Genomic DNA, 19,591 nt, shown 5'->3' with positions numbered 1-19,591 from the left:
AGAGAGAGAGAGAGAGAGAGAGAGAGAGAGAGAGAGAGAGAGAGAGAAGCAAAGCAAAACAAAGCAGAGCAAAATCTTTTTGGAAAGTAATTTTTCACAACTGCTTTCCTTCTCAGAGGCTTAGTATGACTATGGATAGCAACAAGAGTCAGAGGCTAAAAGGCAATGTGCCTTCCACATTGCCTGTAGTGCTTTGTCTATCTGCCTTCTCTTCCTGACTTTTGTTCCAACCCCTCCACACCCCTGCTTAAATACATGCTTTACATTCACATGGGGAGAAGGGGAATGGTCTGTGGGAGATGGATGGAGAAAGAATGAGAGAGGAACAAAGAAGTGTTCCTAAAGCAGAGTTTCTTACAAGCAGGGGCTCTTGTAGTAAAGGGAGTCTCCTTACTGTCATCTAAAAAGTCTTCTTCCTCATCCTCCTTCCGAAGTCTTCTCTTGGTCTCTTCATCATAGATAAGGCCAAGCAGGTTAGCAGGACTCTCGCTCTCTCCATGGCACAGCTCGTTCAATCGGATGCCAATTGCCTACAGTGGAAAAGGAAGGAAAGGAAAACCATGAAGGGTGTCAGACTCGAAGACAGCACACAGTCCCCAGAGAGCGGACGTGATTTTTCACGCAGTCCTCTTCTGTATTCCCTGTATCATCACCACCATCTTTGCTAATATGGGAATATACAGATGTCTCCAGGGTCATTTGTTCTAAAGCTTTGAAAAAATGGAATTGACACTTTTATATGCATATACAAACATTTTATGAAACAAATGTTCCTGTTTATTCAAAGTTCATTAATTTTGTAGGTCTGATGTAAGGAAGCAAGCCAGCAGTGGGGTGGTCTGTCTGTCTGTCTGTCTGTCTGTGTCTGTCTCTTTTTCTCTGTCTCTGCTCCTCTCTCTGTCTTTCTGTCTGTCTCTGTCTCTCTGTCTCTGTCTGTCTCTTTGTCTGTCTCTGTCTGTCTCTGTCTATCTCTGTCTGTCTCTCTCTCTCTGTCTCTCTCTGTCTGTCTCTCTCTGTCTCTCTGTCTCTCTGTCTGTCTGTCTCTCTCTCTCTCTCTCTCTTTCTCTCTCTCCATTTGCAGTAACTATGCAGGTATGTGCATTTGTGCAAGTATGGAGACTAGAGGAGGACACTGTGTGTTCTGTTCTATAATTCTTCATCTTCCCTTTAGACAGGCTTTCTCAGTGAAGCATGAGCCAGGATGGTGTTCATCAAGCCCTACCAAGACTCCTGTGTCTATCACCCATACTGCTGGTGTGACAGGTAGGAGTAGCCACAATGGACCTTCTTTGTGAGAACTTAAAGCCAGGCTCCATTGTTTGTACACTCTCACCCACTGAGCAATATCCACATCCTACATATAGATATCTTTTTTTTTTTTAAATAGATTTAGGGCAGAAAAAAAAGAAAGTGCACTGTTTGGAGTACATCTGATTATACTTTTTTTTTTTTTTTTACAAGAGTATCAGTGCGATGCTAATGGGTTTGGAAGTTGGCAAGAATTCTATTCCTGTGGTTTTATTTATATTACCATTTATGTATGCACTTATTGGCATTTATGGACCTCTCCCCATCCCATGATAGTTAGTAACAAATGTTAACTGCTCTCCTGGTAGAGCTTCTAAAAGCCACATTAGAAACAGGACATTTAATAACTTGGCACACTGACAATATTGATTCTAACATGGCATACACAGAATCAAACCCTCGCTCTCTGTTCTCCTAAATCATGACACATTGTTCCACAATTTATGGAAAGGAATTTTCCTCAAGAGGTGAATGCACTCTCTCCATCCAGTTTCCTTTGTATCTAAACATTGCAGAATATGTAAGAATCAGAGAGTCAGAGCCTTGGTAAGGAATCTCAAGGATAAAGTAAAGCAAACACTGCTTCCGGGTCAGACAGTCTTATGCTCTGTGCATTAGTAAAAACAAATCCCAACTCATTTTCTTCCATATCCCTGTATCATACTTATGAAATATTTAGCAAGGAATTAAACTCACTGCTGGAGACCAACCTGTACCCATGAGCAGATGTACAAACTGCATCCAATTAAAACTCTCACACTCTCAATTAAAACACGACTGTTTTGAATGTGCTCAGCTTCTGGAAATAAAAAAGGCTTTGTAAGATCTGGAAATAAGTGACAAACTGCAGACCAGGGAACAAAAATCCTAACAAGAACAAACTAGAAAAAGTTTTCACAATATCCTCCCCTGTTGTACTTGCTAACTTTGGAAGTTTTAAACAAATAAAACAAGATCATAAGCAGCACCACCAAAGACCTTGTTCTGAGGGGGAGGCGTGATGAGTTTGCAGTGGAGCTAGCCAGCTGAACAAGGAGGCTCAAAGGAGGGGTTTTTAAATATTAATTTTCTGGAATATTATAATGAAATAATTTAAATTAAACTCCACATTTATAAAAAAAATCAAACCTAAACTTGTCTAAGTTACAATTTAAAGTTCTACACCTCATCTAAGGCTTGAAGGTTGTCTTAAGGAGACGTAACTCCTTTCTTCCTCCATTCATGAAATATTTATAAAGTGAGATGTTTGTAAGGTTTTTGAATGAAACACGAATATACGCAAGCTGCTCAAGTGCACTGGTGCCTTTTGTACTTGTGCCTTGATGAATTATGAATGCATTCACAGGAAGATCACTGACAAACAGGGAAGTTACAGAGGTTAAGAGACAAGCTGAAGGCTGCGGACTGAATTCCAACATGTTCGTCTCCTATCCTTTTCCTTACTACATGCTGAGTCTTTTTGGGAGGTAAGAACATGCTAAGTGGCACGTTCACTGATTCAGAAGCTACACAACCACGTGTCTCATTACTACAGACTTAGAGCAGTTGATGTGTTGGCTGATTGAAAATGAAGAGACATGTTCACTTAAAACAAACTAAAAGTTTCTCTGATTTTGGAAATGTATCAGACATTCAGGGATTCACTGAGAGATCACTGAAGAATAACTTTAAAAAAATGAAGAAGAGCCAGGCAGTGGTTGTACAAGCTTTTAATCCCAGCAATTGGGAGACAGAGGCAGGCAGATTTCTGAGTTTGAGGACAGCCTGGTCTACAAAGTGAGTTCCAGGACAGCCAGGGCAACACAAAGAAACCCTGTCTTGAAAGACCAAAAACAAAACAAAAAAAAAATGGAGAAAATATGCAGAGAGGCTGGAAAGGTATCTTAGGACTGGGTAGTCCAATGAACCATTGGAATTGGAGGGTCATTGTACCATCTGCTCAGGAAGGTATAATGTGAGGCTTGACTTTAACATTTATAGAAGTCTACTATTTATGTAAATTTATATTTTATATATTATTAATAATATCTTATAACAACATTAAATATTAAAATGTATAATATAGTAATATTATTATATATATTATAACATAAATTTACATTATGAAGGCTTAAGTTAAAAAGCCTTATGTGTATGAGCTAATTCAACTTCATCACCTATAATCTTAGAAATTATTTAAGCAAAGATTCCAACAATGACTCCAGTCTTAGCAACTTGGGCCTTAACTCAAGGGAAAGGAAGAGGGGGCACTAATATATATTCTTCTAACCAGACAGCCAGAGTTTATAGAATGACTCACAGGGGCCAAGGCTAAAGGTAAGGAGACTATTATGAGTATTATGTTTTGGATACATTGTGTCCTATGGACATGATCTTACTGGCAATGTATAAAATGGATTATAAGGTGTGGTTGTGAAGAAGAGAGAAAATAGAAAAAAATCTAAAATTGAAGTAGCGCAGCTCTGACCTGTGAGACTTTGATTAGGGAAAGGTAGGATCAGCAGAAAGAGGATTTTTACTGTGCTAAATGGTACACGTATCACATGCTAGTAGGACCACTAATGTCAGCCAAAATCTAGACATGGTGGCAGACGGATGTGTATTTCAGAATAAGGGTTTTATTTTGTTCAAACTAAGTTTGGAGATATAGAAAAAATGCCCCCAAGATGAACTTGGCAATGCAGAGCTGGGATTTGAAAAGTTCTCTGGACAGGGCACTCTGTGCTTATTCCTCACACCCAGCACTGGACACACAGGAATTGAGTGACCCTGAGGAAAATAACACAAGGAGAAATTATGAGACCCTTAGGCAATGGATACATGGGGAGAAAAGAGGTGAGGTCAGGAGGTGGGCACTCCTCAAATGAGGTAGAGTCTAAATGGGTCCAAATCTTCCTGCATAGTAAAGTGACTAGCCAGGTCTTTTGAAAATGTGCCTTTGTTTTGAAAATCTACCTTAACTGACTGACTTTTAGGAAATATGTGTATGTTTGTGTCTGTGTGTGTCTCTGTGTGTCTCTGTGTGTGTATGTACATGTGTATATACATATGTCTGAATATCTGTATGTATTTCACCACCAGAGGATTGGAAATAGTGAATGTTGACTAAGAAGGCCTTTAAAATTGCTTTACATAGAAAATAAAGGGACCATCCGCAAAGGGAAAATAAAGCTAACAACTGAAAACTGTCTTGATTATTTATCTCAGTGACCTCGAATCTCATTGCTTATTTTCTAAGTCCCCAAATTTCATCAGACTTAGGCAAGGGAGTCCCTCTGACATCACCGAGGTTCTGACACATACATACAGACGAAAGCAGAAGGATGGACCCACATGCTAGCAGTTGCATAGCCGTGAGTTTGAAGCTCGCTTGTGTGGGAGAGTTTTGTAGTTCTGGCAGAAGAGGGTAGGTAGCAAGAATGATGTGATGGATAGCTTTTTAAGTTTTGTAATAGAATATGCTTCTGTTGCTGACTGTCTCAATTAAAATCAGATGAAGATAAGTCAATCACAGTTTTAATTATATCAAGCTAATAAAGCACAAAGAAATATTAGAGTTGGAAACAACATCGATATGATTATGGTACAGTAATTAACATTTGAAGATTTTTTAAATGGTGGCCCACACATTATTGAAGTTAAATGCATTTTTCACTGTTAATGGCAAATTGTTAATCTTGCTATATTTAATTAAGCTAAATAGATAATCTTATCTAATTGGTCTGTTTATGTTGCTTTATGTTTCAGGCTTTCCAGTGATGCATACATCTCTATCTAGGCTGCAGATTAATACGTGGAATAACAGACCAGTTCAGGCTTCACACATTCTGACTGTTTCCTAAATATAGGAAAGGATAAAAAGGTGAATCATTTTGGGGAATAGTCTACAAAACACATAAATTCAACATAAGATTGATTATTAATCATATTGAAGACTAACACGTAATTGGTATTATATGACAGTCCTTTTTCACTATATAAAAGCAAGACCCAGAGGCATCTTTCTCAGAGAGACACTATGCACATCTGGTGAATACGTTTATAATTTATGAATTCTTGCAAAAATCTCCAAATATATTTTATGTATTGTTTAATGTTATTATATCAGAGAAGGGTTCATCTGTGTTAGTTATTTGTAGCCCATTGTCTCTTTGCCCAGGGAGAAATACAGGAGTTAAGCACTCTTTTAACTCAAAAGAGTTGAAAGGCTGAAGAAAAACACATCTCCATTTTACTGAGGAACAAGATTGTCCAAAGGTTCCAGGACTTTTAAAAATGAGAAAACTTTTTACCAACAAAGGGTTGAATGGTTTTACTTTGAGATAGAAAAGGCAGGGTGTTGGAATAAGAAAAAAACCTTCATCCCACTCCTGCCGTGTGGAGATATAAATTTCCAATCTGATGATTTTATCTTGATAACAACCAATGTAGTCTCACAGAAAAACTTCACCCCCCCCAATTTCAGCAGGATTATGAGGCCAAGTAACTGGGAAAGAATAGTCAATATCTTAATAAAAAAAACTAAGTATGAAAGAGAGAGACTGGGATTTGCAAGTATGTTTAGTGAAAGTCTTGTATTATTGCTTGAGACTGACCACAAGAGAAGGCATTCAGGATGAACTCCTGCATGGACTAGGTGTTACCTCAGTAAGAAGTTCATGTACAACTGGAAGGAATAAAACAGCACCAGCTTCCTTCAATTACCTATTCTACTTTTGCTAGAATTTTTTGTTCATATTTCTGTCTGTTACATTGCATTATACCATAACCATCCTGTAAACATGTTTTACAGAGTATTTAAAAGGCCCTGTCTCTGAAGACTGTTTAGAGACAGACTGCCATCCCCATTCTCTACCTCCACTCCCACCTAAGTTGTATTCCCTTCACCAATCCTGTTTTCTTCAATATGACATATGCCTTTAAGGGTTTGTTTTTTTTTCTTTTTCTTTTTCACATAGCTATTCACCAAACTCATTTAGGGTAACATTTCTATCCCCTAGAGAAAGAAATTTTACAGGAGCTCTGTGCATAGGCCAATAAATACCTTCATCAAAAGAAAATAAAATCTCAGCAGACAGAGTGACAGAGTAGCAATTATGTCTTCATTTTGAACGTCAGGGAATACACTGAAACATGGGTGACAAGAGTCAGACAGACTTAAAGTGTAATCAGGGAGTGGGGGAGCAAGAACATTTTCCAAGTAAACAAAATTGTGGGAGTCTTAAAACTTTACTAACTGTCTATGTGATTTTTATCTTCTTTTAAGAAAGACAGTGGTGAAGGGCTATCATTTATTAAGATTTTAGTTTGTAGGCAAGATAGTTCCAGCTGGGTCATGAATATACTTTACGTTCTCTAAAACATGGATGTCAAAAACTAAACTCTTGGGTAGGAATTGCCCTAATCAGGTAGAATGAAGAATTAATATAAAAATCTGATGTTAGGTACTTATGTGTTGTCAAGTTCAATAATTTACAGGGATTTATCTTATTGTTTGATGCAATTATTATGCAGGGAGTATAACAGTCTGTCTGTCTGTCCGTCCGTCCATCCGTCCGTCCGTCCATCCGTCTGTCTGTCTGTCTGTCTGTCTGTCTATTATGTGTGCATTTGTGGACACATGTTTGCATGTACACATAGAGGCCAGAGGTCAAATTCCAGCATTGTTCCTTAGGCAGTGCCATTTTTGTTTTTGTGAAACAGAGTCTCTTTCTCACTGGCCTGCTGCTCGCTGATTAGACTAGGCAGGCTGGCTAATAAGCTCTGGAGACCTACCTGTCTCTGCCTCCCCAGCACTGGGAAACCAAGTGTGCTGCCATGCTTGGCTTTTTCTTGTGTGAGTTTTGATAACTGACCTCAAGTCTTTATTGGCAAGCACTTCACCAACTGGGGGATCATCTCATCCTTAGTTATTCTTATTTTAATATTCCAGTAAAACAGTAGCAAATTATTCCACAGTGAGTAGAAGGAGACACAGGGAATTCATGCAACAAGCACAAAGTCAATGTTTCAATGGGAAAAGAAGTTAGAATTCAGGCTTAAGAAACTTGAAGCATCTCAGATAGCTCCAAAGAAAGGATACAGAAAATGTGGTCTGTTTACACAATGGAATACTATTCAGCTATTTAAAAAAAGGATATCTGGGGGCTGGAGAGAAAGCTCAGTGGTTAAAAGCACTGATTGCTCTTACAGAAGTTCTAAGTTTAATTCCCAGCAATCACATGATGGCTCACAAGCATCTGTAATGGGATCTGATGCTCTCTTCTGGTGTGTCTGAAGATAGCAATAGTGTACTTACACATGTAAAATAAATAAATAAACTTTAAAAGATGAGGACATCATGAATTTTGCAGGCAAATGGAGAGAACTAGAAAATATCATACTGAGTGAGGTAAACCCAGACCCCAAAGGACATGCATGGTATGTACTCACTGATAAGTGGATATTAGCCAAAAACTATAGAATACCCATGATACAACCCACAGACTTTAAGAAATTTAACAAGAAGGAACGCCCAAGGATGAGGATGCTTCAATCTCACTTAGAAGGGGAAACAAAATAATCATGGGAGGCAGAAGAAGGGAAAGACTTCGGAAGGAGAAGGGAGGGGGAAGAGTGGCAGGATCAGGTATGGGGGAGACAGGAGAGTAGCCCAGAGGGACAGGAGAATGAATGGGAATATGCAGCTGAGGAACGTGGGGGGGGTGGTGGTGGAGGCAACCTTTAGAAAGTCCCAGAGACCTGGGATGTGAGAGGATCTCAGGACTCATTTGGGATGACCTTAAAATGTTGGCCAAAATGCCCAACAGTGGGGAGATGGAACCTGAAGAGAGTACTTCCTGTAGAAAGACAGGGCCCACCATTGAGGGATGGAGGTCATTAACCTACCTTCAAAATTTTTGACCCAGAATTGTTACTGTCTAAAAGAAAAGCAGAGACAAAAATGGAGCAGAGACTGAAGAAAGGACTGTCCAGTGACCAGCCAACTTTAGATCCATGGGAAGGCACCAAAGCTTGATACTATTACTGATGCTATGTTGTGCTTGCAGACAGGAGCCTAGCACGGCTGTCCTTTGAGAGGCTCTGCCATTAGATGACTGAGACAAATGTAGATACTTACAACCGACCATTGGGCTGAAGTCTGGGGCCCCTATGGAAGAGGTAAGGGAAGAATTGAAGGAGTTGAAGAGGATGGCAACCCCATAGGAAGACCAACAGTGTCAACTAACTGGATCCCTTGAAAGCTCACAGAGATTAAGCCACCAACCAAAGAGCATACAGGCTTGTCCGGGGTCCCAGGCACATATGTAACAGAAGACTGCTTTGTCTGGCCTCAGTGGGAGCAGATGCACCTAATCCTATAGATACTTGATGCCCCAGGGAAGGGAGTTTTGGGGGAGGGTCTAAGAGGAGAGCCTTTTTAACCTTTAGAGGTTAAAGGGAAGGGAGATGGGGTGATGAACTCAAGGAAGGGGGACCAGGAAGGGGGCAATATTTGGGATGAAAATAAATAAAATAATTAATTTAAAAAGAAAGAAAAAAGTAATTAAGGCTCAGTATGTTTGATTTCTAGCCCAGTGAACCTTCAGCTAATAATTATGAATCTTAACGATATGCCAGGCATATGATGGCAGAAATTTAGTAAAGGATTTTCCTTCCTTGAGTTTCTATGGCTCTGGTGTATCTTTGTGTCTCATGATATAGTTTTTATTTATATGGCTTGACTTGTGTAAATGCTTGTGTTTAATATTAAATAAGCATAGCAAAATATAGGAAAAATATTGTGGAGTTATGTAACTCAACTCACTTGTTTCTCAAGACTGGGTACCAGAAGAATGTCTTTTCTCTTCTATAAATTGTGCAACAGAGACTGCCCCAAAAGGCAGTGCCAAGTATTGATCATGAATGCTAGCATTAATGAAGATTGCTGTCTGATATTTATGGAACACACCTCACACCATTTTGCTTTTTTTCTCCCCCCTCATAGGATGGTTATATAAGACAATTAAAAGAAAATTTAATAGAAGAGAAAGGTTAATGCATTCATATTTACAGGCAGACAGCACACCTTCTTGGTATAGGGCATGCATTCTGAATTAGAATTCAAAAGAGATGAGAGAAGACTGGGAGCAGAAAACCCTGAATCAGTGGCATTAGTGGATGCCAGCCCAGAGAGTTAGGGAATTATACCTGTAGCTTTAAGATGTTGAGCACTTTTATAAGCATTTGTGTTTGTTTCTGCTTAAAATTAGCAGAACATAAAAACCCTTAGTCTTGAATTTCCTTTTATTATCCACCTTCTCCCTTCCTGTAGTGAGGAAGTTGTCATTTTAAGTGACCATTTTATTAGAATTCTAAAAACACTCATTTCTTAGTTAGTCATTCGCATACCTATATATGTAGAAGGTATGTCAAAGAAAGAAAAAAAATCTATCAGAAAAGTGAAGGGAAGTGACAGCGGGCAGTAAGTCCACGCTGGGGAGGGATAGCATTTCTTCAATGGTGTAGCCAGTGCTAAGTAGCCCATGTTCCGGTCAATAACCTCCCTCATACTCACGATCATGCAAGCACCCACAATTAAACTCAGTGAGTCAAGAAAAAGAATACATCAAAATAGCAGGGGCTAGCTGGGAAAAAGAGTTTCAGCGGAGAAGAGGGAGTGGGGAGATAATAGCAGAGAACAGGAGGTGGAAATGCTCAAAACCAGATGTACATATGTCAAATTGCCCAAGAAGAAAAATGTGAAAAATTTAAAATAAGAAAAATTCATGCTTAAACTGATTTGACCACATAGAAGTTTTTTGAATTCAGCAAATAAAAGCAAGTCTTTGAAATCCAACATGGAGGATGAAATAGAGATTACTTTAGCTACATGCACTGTGGCACACTATGGCATAAACCTCAATGTCCTTAACTATAAAGCCAAAGAGTAATATTTAGCCTTATAGATTTGTTTGGGGGAATTAAATGGTTGCTTTCTCTCCAAAGTGATCATTTGGTATCTGGAGTATAACAGACAATAAACTGTCTGTAAAGCTAATTCATTAAGAGAAACTTCATCTCACTGAAATGCGCTAGGTTTTACAGACGAAAGATGAGAGCTCACATCTCCCCACTGGTAGAAGAGCTTGGCGGCGTTCCACTGAAGCTTCTGGTTCCGCTTGTTGCCCACGATGGGAGATCTGCCCCGGGAAAGGCCTTTCTTGGTGATGTTCACGTGGTGCCCTTTCATCCACTCAGGCCAATTACCACGGTTGCACCGGTGGACAAAACGGGCACATTCGAGGAATAGAGCTGCTCTGGCCACCACAGGAGCTTCCTGAGAAGGGTTAAGGAAAGAACAGTATGGGATTAAGGAAGTGTGGGGGCTATCCAAAAGCTGTTGTCTGTATGTATAGGTTATCTTCTTCTCGTTGGGCTGCTCAGCACCTAGACCTGCAAGGACTTGAAGTGTCAGGGTCAGGAGGGGAAAAGGGATACCCAGGAGGACACCACCCACCCAGAGGAAAAGGGGGATTCAGGAATGGGGGAAAGAGGGAAGGGTTGTGGGAGGAGTGACCAGGAGTGGAGCAGTGACGGAGATGTAAAGTAAATAAGTAAAAAATAACATATATATATATATATATATATATATATATATATATAAAAATAAAGTGCTCAAGTTGAATGATGGAGTTTCTTGGCATATGCCTGCCTGGATGTTTTAACATGGCCTGGTTACATTTCTCAGGATAGTATGAGCAAAATAGCGAATAATCTGGAAATAAAATCTCCAGGACACTGTGGACACTGAGGAATTAGGTGTCCTAAGAGAGCTCTTGCCACTTTCATCTTCTTAGTTCACAACTGATCACATTCTTTCATTATACATCTGTAATTAACTTTTTATTGAAAATAGATTTTTTTCCATGCAATATATTCAGATCATGGATCCCCTCCCCCAGCTCCTCTGAGATCCTCTCCAACTCCCCACCCACCCTAATACATAAGTTTTACTTCTCTATCTAGAATACAGCCATCTACAAAGTAATAATAAGACAAAATTAAATAAGATAAAATAATAGCAAACAAACCAGAACAGGCAACTTGAGTGTATGTGTGAATGAAACTTCTTTCAAGAAGCTTCAACTCACACACACACAAACACACACACACACACACACACACTACAATTTTAACATGAATAAGCAAATACTCCATTTGTAGAATGAATCTTCCTTCAATCACGGTGTTGTTATATTGGCCCTATATTGGTATGTCATCTAAGACCATTCTCATGTTTCATGAGGCGAATGGTTGTTTTTCACACTTCGAGCATTAGAAAAAAAGAAGAGAAAGCTTTTGCTGAATTAATCCTTTTTCCTGAACAACAGACTAAATTCTGCATAATAAGCATCATTTACTTGAAACTATTCGAGAAAACAGGAAATTATTTAATTGATAAATGAGAACCAGAACTTTTTTTTTGGGGAAAATAAAAAGCAGGATTTCCTCTCGTCATGCAAAGATATGGTTTTAATAATAAATAATAAAAGTTGTGGCTTTGGTGCCCTGGAAAAGTGAGTTAGATACTCTATTGAACTCTTTAAAAGCTAACAAGCATGTGCAAAGAGGCAAGGGGAGGAGGAGAAGATGGGGGAGAAACAGAAGAAAAAGATGAGGAAGAGAAGGAAGAGTAGGTGAAGGAGGTCATCAGTAAGTCATAAGGAAATTGTCACGTGTCACCTTGTATCATTTGTGCAGGGTTTTTTGATTTGTTTTGTGTCACAACATTGACATCACCTCTGGGTTACTTGGTACTCGACACGACCAGTGATAATAGTTTTTAGATTGAAAAAAATTTTTTTTATCGTTTTAAGCAACAGATTTCTAAACAATTGAATTAAAAATGCTAAAGTAGACATTAATGTCTAGAGATTTATGTTACAGTTGATTTTTTATAAATTATAATATATACTTGACTCTTTGTTCAGGAAATATAAGCCGCGTTTGTTGCTACCTGACCATGGACTGTGAAGGGGAACACACAGTACACAATCCATGTTCTTCCATGTCCACACCTATACTAACTTTTCTCTTATTTATATTTTCTTAATTTATATTCAGAGATCTTACTAAAAGAGAATTTTTTAGGATGTAGGTAGAAACTATTTAAAAATAAAATATCAGTAAATATAATATTTTTTAAAAAGACATATTACATTCCTTCTATCATCAAAACTTACAACAGTTCCATAGAATGAAAAAGGATGTCAATCTTTGTGACTTGGTTGGAGATGTCCAATCATCTCCCAGTCTATTCCCATCTCATGTGCTGTACAATCTAAATTAATCAACTAAGCAGCCATTTTCCAAATATGAAATCTCATATCTTTCTAGATATGCTGTTCCCATGACCTACGGCCACTTCCTTCCACCACCCAGCAACTCTCCACCTATAAGGTTCTGGCTACTGTCTCCAGGGAGAAATCTTTGTTTTTTGTGCTCCTTTAGAAGATTAAAGTAAATTGTAACTGTCTTGTATGTCCCTTAAATGCAGGTATCCCTTAAATGCAGATTTCTATAGATGTAATTTAAAACCGTTTTTAAAGAAAAATAATCACGGTAGTGCATCCTAGAATTTTTAGTTAAAGCTAGAATTTTTTCTAGTTAAAGCCCAGCCTTGTGAGCATTTCTGTGCAGGAAGTTGATGGGGGATGTTAAGACACAAAACTAGAGATACTACTACAAATTCTATGAGAAGATGCCAAGCACAAAGAATAAATACACGTGAGCAACAACAGCTAAGGCATTCTAGTATGGATGTGGCAGTGATGAATGTTTGTAAATACTATTTCAATTATAGTTTTGGAAAGTAGAGATTTGGCGAGGCAGGACTACAGAATACCCAGAACAGAGGATTCTTACCAGGCATTGAGGAAAGACAATGGTTCCCTTCTGACAGAACGTAACTCTTACAGTTCAGTGCAAGCAGTTATGGCATAATGGAGAAGGCTGATTTCACATCAGAGAGAAAGACAATCTGAAGTGGGGTAATGAATCAGGTGAACACTACATGACTAAAAGAGACCAGCAAGCATCAACAGCATGGTTATGAGTGTCAAAACTGGTTTAGGGAGACAACAAAACAGGATATGGGTGATATGTGGGGGAAATGGGGAAATTGTGGGTACTTAACTGGGGAGAGCTACAGAAAGAGGAGGAAGAGGGGACAAATAACTCTAAGGGTGTTTTATAAATCCGTTGAAGAATTATAGTATCTTCTATTTAGCCAAGTTATATTATATATGCATATATATGTATGTCTACACACACTCATATGAGTGAAACAAAGGATGACAATGTTCCTCATAGGAACCATAAACGAGCTAACAAAAACCTAAGTACCAGGCATGAGATATCTCCTTTAGACTTGTTGGTCAGAGTAGTCTAAGAGACATCTCCCCAAAATATAAAAAACAATCAAACAAAAACGCTAACAATGTCCATTGGGTTTAGCCTTGGTTGCCTCTCAGAGGTTGCTGAAGGCACCACATTCTTAGGACATAGGATTCAGAAGATTCAAGTGAGATCTGATCTGAAAGTTTCCTCCCTGAGTTCTGGTTTTCATAGTATAAGAAATTGCTATCCAGGCTTCCACGGAGAAAACAACCAAAAGTCCTACTAAGTTGTGATACTCATGAAGTACAACGACCAGCATGGCAAGACATTTCTAACGGTGACTCTCATATCTTGGTGGTAACCAACAGCTAGCCAATTTGATATTTAAGAAGCCAGTAACCAAAGGGAAATGATGGCTGGTATTGGAAACCTAGTATCCAACCTCTTGGAGCTACTGAGGTCATGGATCTTAGAGAAGAGTCGACTACTGCCTCTTGACTAGATCAATATAATTTGTCTAGTGACAGGCCCAAATTGAGATCCAGCTCAGGGGGAGGGCCAAGGCCTGCCACTATTACAGATGCTATGGTGTGCTTACAAACAGGAGCCTATCGTGACTGCCCTCTGAAAGGCCCAACAAGCAGCTGCAAAAGAGACAGATGCAGATATTTACACACAACCAATGGACAGAAGCTGGTGACACCTGTGGTTGAGTTAGGGAAAAGCTGTAAGAAGCTGAGGAGGAGGGTGACCCCATAGGAAGACCAGCAGTCTCAATTAATCTGGAACCCTGAGATCTCAGACACTGAGCCACCAACCAGGCAGCATACACCAACTGATATGAAGTCCCCAACACATATACAGCAGAGGACTGCCAGATCTGGACTCAGTCAGAGGAGATGCACTCAAAAGACTTGAGGCCCCAGGGAGTGGGGAGGTCTGGTGGGCTGCGGGTCAAGTGAAGATAACCTTTTGGAGATAGAGGTGGAGGAGATGTCGGATGTGGAACAGTCCGAGGGTGGACTGGGAGGAGGATAAAGTATGGACTGTAAAAAAAGATTAAAGAATAAATTTTAAAAAATAGAAAAAAATTGTAACCTTACATACATAGATAAGCATAACTATTATCCCTTGTATGGTTTGAATAGAAATGACCCTATAGGCTAATATATTTGCATACATAGGGAATGACATTAGGAAGTGTGGCTTTCTTTATTGAAGTGGGGTTGGTCTTGTTGGAAGAATTGTGCCGCTGAGAGCAGGGTTTGGAGTTTACAGAGAAAGGGAGACAAGCTCTGAGCCTTAAAGACACTATTAAGGATGTGGAGAAGGCTTTCAAAATAGGTCGCAAAAGGCTCTGGGTGATTTTATAGGCTTAAAAACAGAAGGAAAATAAATTTAAATAATATTTTAAAAATAATTAAATTCTACAGGAAGGGAGAAGCTACAGAGTTGTCTAGCTGAAGTCACATGAAGTCACGAGACTGTCACTGTGTGGTCTGAATTTCTTGGACATTTTGCAACTAGAACTTTCATGCACCAGGCACTTTCCCTGCTTCTGTTTTTTCTATTTCCCCTGGATTTTATAATTGTTATATATATTGAATGTTTCCTTTGTGAAGGTGAAACGAGAATTGAGATACTAAACCCAACAGCTGGGCTGTCTTTTATCTGGGGACCTAGAAATATATTTACCAGGACACAACAGTTAATTGGAGGGTATAATTGCAATGCATTCCTTTCCTTCGGGGGCTATACCTTAGCTTGTTAAATGAGAAGAAATCTCAATGCTGCAAGGGAACTCCCTATTTTTTGAAAGCTAAATATTTTATGATGGTCTCTGGGGAATCACATAATTTTTATTGCCTTACAATAAAATATAAAGAGCTTGCTGGAGTGAGGTGTATGTTTATTTAAAACCAATGGGAATAAAGCCGTTTTTGTGGGTCTCAGTATGTGTTAGAATCTTTTTCCCCCCTTTTTTTTGCCAGAGGGCATATGCTTCTGAGTCAATGTTTATTACTTTGCTGGTATTGAATTCTCTCCCTGGGTGAGATCACCCCATAACAGACTCATTACCTGACAAGTTGCCTCTATCTACTTTAACAGTAGCTGTGGGCAGCCTGTGGTGGGCATGAGTGGTCAGCTCATGGTCTGGATAGCTAGTTATTTTCACATTTACTCAAGTCATGGTCATGCTTATGGTCAGTATTTAAAAAAAATGATGTCTTTTATTTTATACAATAAACTGTGTGGGCAGACAAACGTCCTTTGGTTTAAAATACCTAAAAATGCTAGCTAGATAAATGTTTATTTATTTATTTTATTTCTAAGGTGAGATGGGAGAGTCGAAAGCAAAGACATGGAGGAGGAGTGGGATGAGTTAGCAAGCATTTGACTTGACGGCTCTTGGTACACAAGTTAAATATCAAGGCTCAAGCTGGTAGGGGGTCAGGCCACACAGTTTCATGTCATGTTAATTCTGTTTGCTTGTTTGAAGTCAATGGTCTCATTAGGTAGCCAAGGCTAGGTATCCTGAATGCTGTGTTTATAGGAACGTGCCTATAACTGACCTTTTACAAGATGCTAAACTTGACCTTTTACAAATAAAAAATGTAGCAGTGCTCTTGAAATTTAAATCTAAAAGATAGGCTAAGCATAGATTAGTTGACTGTTGTTAGTTTGGTTTTGTTTTTAACACCAATGCTGCTAACCTATGGGTCAGATCCTCACTGTTTTCATGGGTGACATGCAATGAGTAACATGTTTATTAGCATCTTTGGTATCTTTGCCAGTATCTACTGTTATAGATGCCAGTAATGATCTCCAAGTTGTAAAAACCTCAAATTTCTCCAGACCTTAGGAAATATCCTGTAATAGGCAGCCTTGCCCTGGATTAAAAATGGTGGGAATGAGGCTGAAGAAATTGCTCAGCAGTTAAAAGAACTGGTTACCTTTCTGGACGACCTGGTTTTGATTCTCAGATTCTACACTGTAGTTCATAACTATGTGTAACTCTAGTCCCAGGGACTCCAACATCTGCAGGTTCCAGGCATGGCACATGGTACATAGAGATACATGCAGGCAAATCCCCATACACATAATTAAACTAAAGACCTGTGGGCTCAGACCAACTTGAAAAAGAGACAGTGAGGTGAATTATGATATCTGGACATTTTTCTAGGACACAGTACTGAGAGAAAAAGATATAAAATAGGTAGAGGAGGCTACCAAGGTCAGGGGATAAAATTAGACCTAGCATTTATCTATAATTTCCAGAAGTAAAGATCAGAGGAAACGTGAGGTACCGTATAGCAAAGAGATAGCACTGGAACATTTTCCAGAATAGATACTATATGCCAAGTATGCAATTTAGAGGCCTCATGAGCTCTAAATCAGCAGTTCTCAGCCTATGGATCATGACCCCTTTGGGTCAAATGACTCATTGACAGGGGTCACCTAAGACCATCAAAAACACCAGATATTTATACTACAATTTATGGCAGTAGCAATAATACAGTTCTGAAGTAGCAATAAAAATAAATTTAAGGTTTGGGGGTCACTGCAACATGAAGTGTCAAAGTATTGGGAAGGTTGACAATCACTGCTGTAGAAAAATATGGCAAAAGTATTTTAATGAAACTGTAAACTATCAACAGTGACCAGAAGATATTAAAGATGCTTGGAATAGGGTTATCCCCGGTTCCTGATTGCCAATAAGGAGTATTAAGATAGAGGGATGAAATAATATCTTAAAAGGGAAGGAAGAAAATGTCAGCCTATGATTTACAACAATTCTGGCAGAAGGAGCTTCAAGTTGAGGTCAAAACAGAGACATTTGCAAAAAACACAGCCGCTGAGAGAGCTACACTGGTTGACCTCTGAATCCATTCTGGTGAAGCATACTTAAAGAGGGAACGTGTGTTTGCAAAAACCATTAAGGTAAAATGAGAAATACCCAACAGAATTTGCTCAACTTTAGCGACATTTTAAGCATAAGGACTTGAGTTCTGATCCCAGAATGCACATGAATCCAGGTGTGGTACAACTCATATGTAATCCCAGGGCTTCTGGGGCAGGAAACAGAAAAAGGTCACTGGAAGCTTGAAGGCCAGCTAGCCTGGGGTAGCCTGTGAACAACAGATCTTCACTCAAACACAATGGAAGGAATGGGGCAACACCAGTGTTGTCTTCTGACTTGCACATGTGGTGGCATATATGTGCTTACACTCACATATGAATATATGCCCCCTGCAACACATGTATGCATGAATGCACACATGCTTGTGCACACACACACACACACACACACACACACACACACAAAGGCAAATAATTCTATAGTAAAGGGATAGACAAAGATACAAATTAAATTATTTATCAAATCTATATAAGAACATCTTAAGTTTTTTGTTGAAATACAAAGTCAGTCACTCTCGGGTACCAGACTGGTAAAAATAATGATGTAAACAAGTAAAAACATAAGCAAGAACACAGACAGATGAACTTTCATTACACAATTGTACCTGTGTAGAATTCCCACAACTACCATGAAGTATGGGTTTTACACCAAATGCAAAATTATAATCAGAATTGCATTCTTCTGTTTATCTGGGAAACTATTCTGAGTCTAGGCCCATGTGCAAAGACATATATGGAAACATCATCTAAAACTGCCAAAACACTAGAAAAAAATAGAAGTACCTTGCTAAAATAAGACAAATTTACAACTTGTACTATAGTTAACAAAACCATTCTTCAGTGTAAGTTAGTAGCACTAATTGCATCACATGAAACCTAACATCGAACAAAAAGAAATGCATGACTTCACATTAATAAATCTCAAAATCAGGTAATAGAGAGCAAAACAAATCAACATAACAAAGCAGTGCTTCTGGTAGGCACAGGTATGTCATTAAGTGGGTAGAACTCTTAAAATCACTGGGCATGCCTTGTTTTGTGAAGTCCACCGTGGACATGACTTTAGCTTTTTTTTTCCCTTAAATTTACCTATTTATAAGGCTGAATAATTTAACATAAATTCAATTTTCTCCAGTCACAGACTAGAGAGAGTCCTACAATCCCACAGATGTATTAATATTCATGGAAATTGGTGCTAAAGCCAACTGACATCACTGTTCATTGTATTCATGCTAATAAATTACCCCCAAACTAGAAGTCACCATCTACATGCATTGCAGGTTCGCTGAATAAGGAGAGCATGTACACAGTAAATACATGTTACCCACACTGCTTCTCTTTCCTCTTGCACTGGCATATCCTGTAAGCTTACTGTGAAAGGGATCCTTTTTGTAAACTTAAAAAAAGTTACAGTTGTATTTGACACATTTATACGAAAGAAAATGATTGTGAGGAATAGCTGTGCTGTCCTTAATTCAACAACCTTGAATTACATGCTTGTAGTGATAACAGCAAGATGACTGAAAGCAAACAAATAAACTTTCATATTTGTTAGGCTTGGCTCTGCAAGTTTCTAGTATTTTTTTCACTTACTAGCAGTCTCTGATTCTGAAGAAAAATGCTATTTGAAAAAAAATCACATTTAAATTGTATGATCAATGAAACAGTAAAAGAAAAAACTATTTAATACAAAATTCAATTTTAGCCATACCTACAAACAACAGGATAAAGTAGTGCAAGAAAGTAGGATAAAATGACTATAATATAATTCTGAACTCAGTCTTTTGTCTACTTCTGCCCTGAAGTCCTGCATGATAAAGAAGCAGAGTTTACAACTATGCCTTGCTCTGTATATCTGCCCTTTTACAGTGTGTACCTGCCTGTCTATCTATGTATCTATGTATCTGTGTATGTAAGCATGTATGTTTGTGATCTATCTATCTATCTATCTATCTATCTATCTATCTATCTATCTATCTAT

General features: G+C 38.7%; 1 protein-coding gene across 4 annotated transcripts in view; it reads right to left on the bottom strand.

Annotated features, from left to right (window-relative positions):
- The window catches only part of Unc80 (unc-80 homolog, NALCN channel complex subunit), a 188,098-nt gene that overhangs the window by 106,462 nt on the left and 62,045 nt on the right, over positions 1 to 19,591 (bottom strand). For 3 of the 4 annotated variants that reach the window (XM_028765645.1, XM_028765644.1, XM_028765646.1), the window contains exons 23-24: positions 10,415 to 10,627; positions 395 to 530 (exon numbers count right to left, since the gene is read on the bottom strand). In XM_028765645.1, the coding sequence (XP_028621478.1) occupies positions 395 to 530; positions 10,415 to 10,627 (349 nt within the window). Of the gene's footprint in view, positions 1 to 358; positions 531 to 10,414; positions 10,628 to 19,591 lie in introns of all 4 variants that reach the window. The other variant, XM_028765643.1, reaches the window with a different exon arrangement.

Source organism: Grammomys surdaster, unplaced genomic scaffold, assembly GCF_004785775.1.
Source record: "Grammomys surdaster isolate TR1022 unplaced genomic scaffold, NIH_TR_1.0 165, whole genome shotgun sequence".
Lineage (NCBI taxonomy): Eukaryota > Metazoa > Chordata > Mammalia > Rodentia > Muridae > Grammomys > Grammomys surdaster.
The sequence above is the reverse complement of the archived record's forward strand: the minus strand, read 5'-3'. Positions and strand labels throughout refer to the sequence as shown.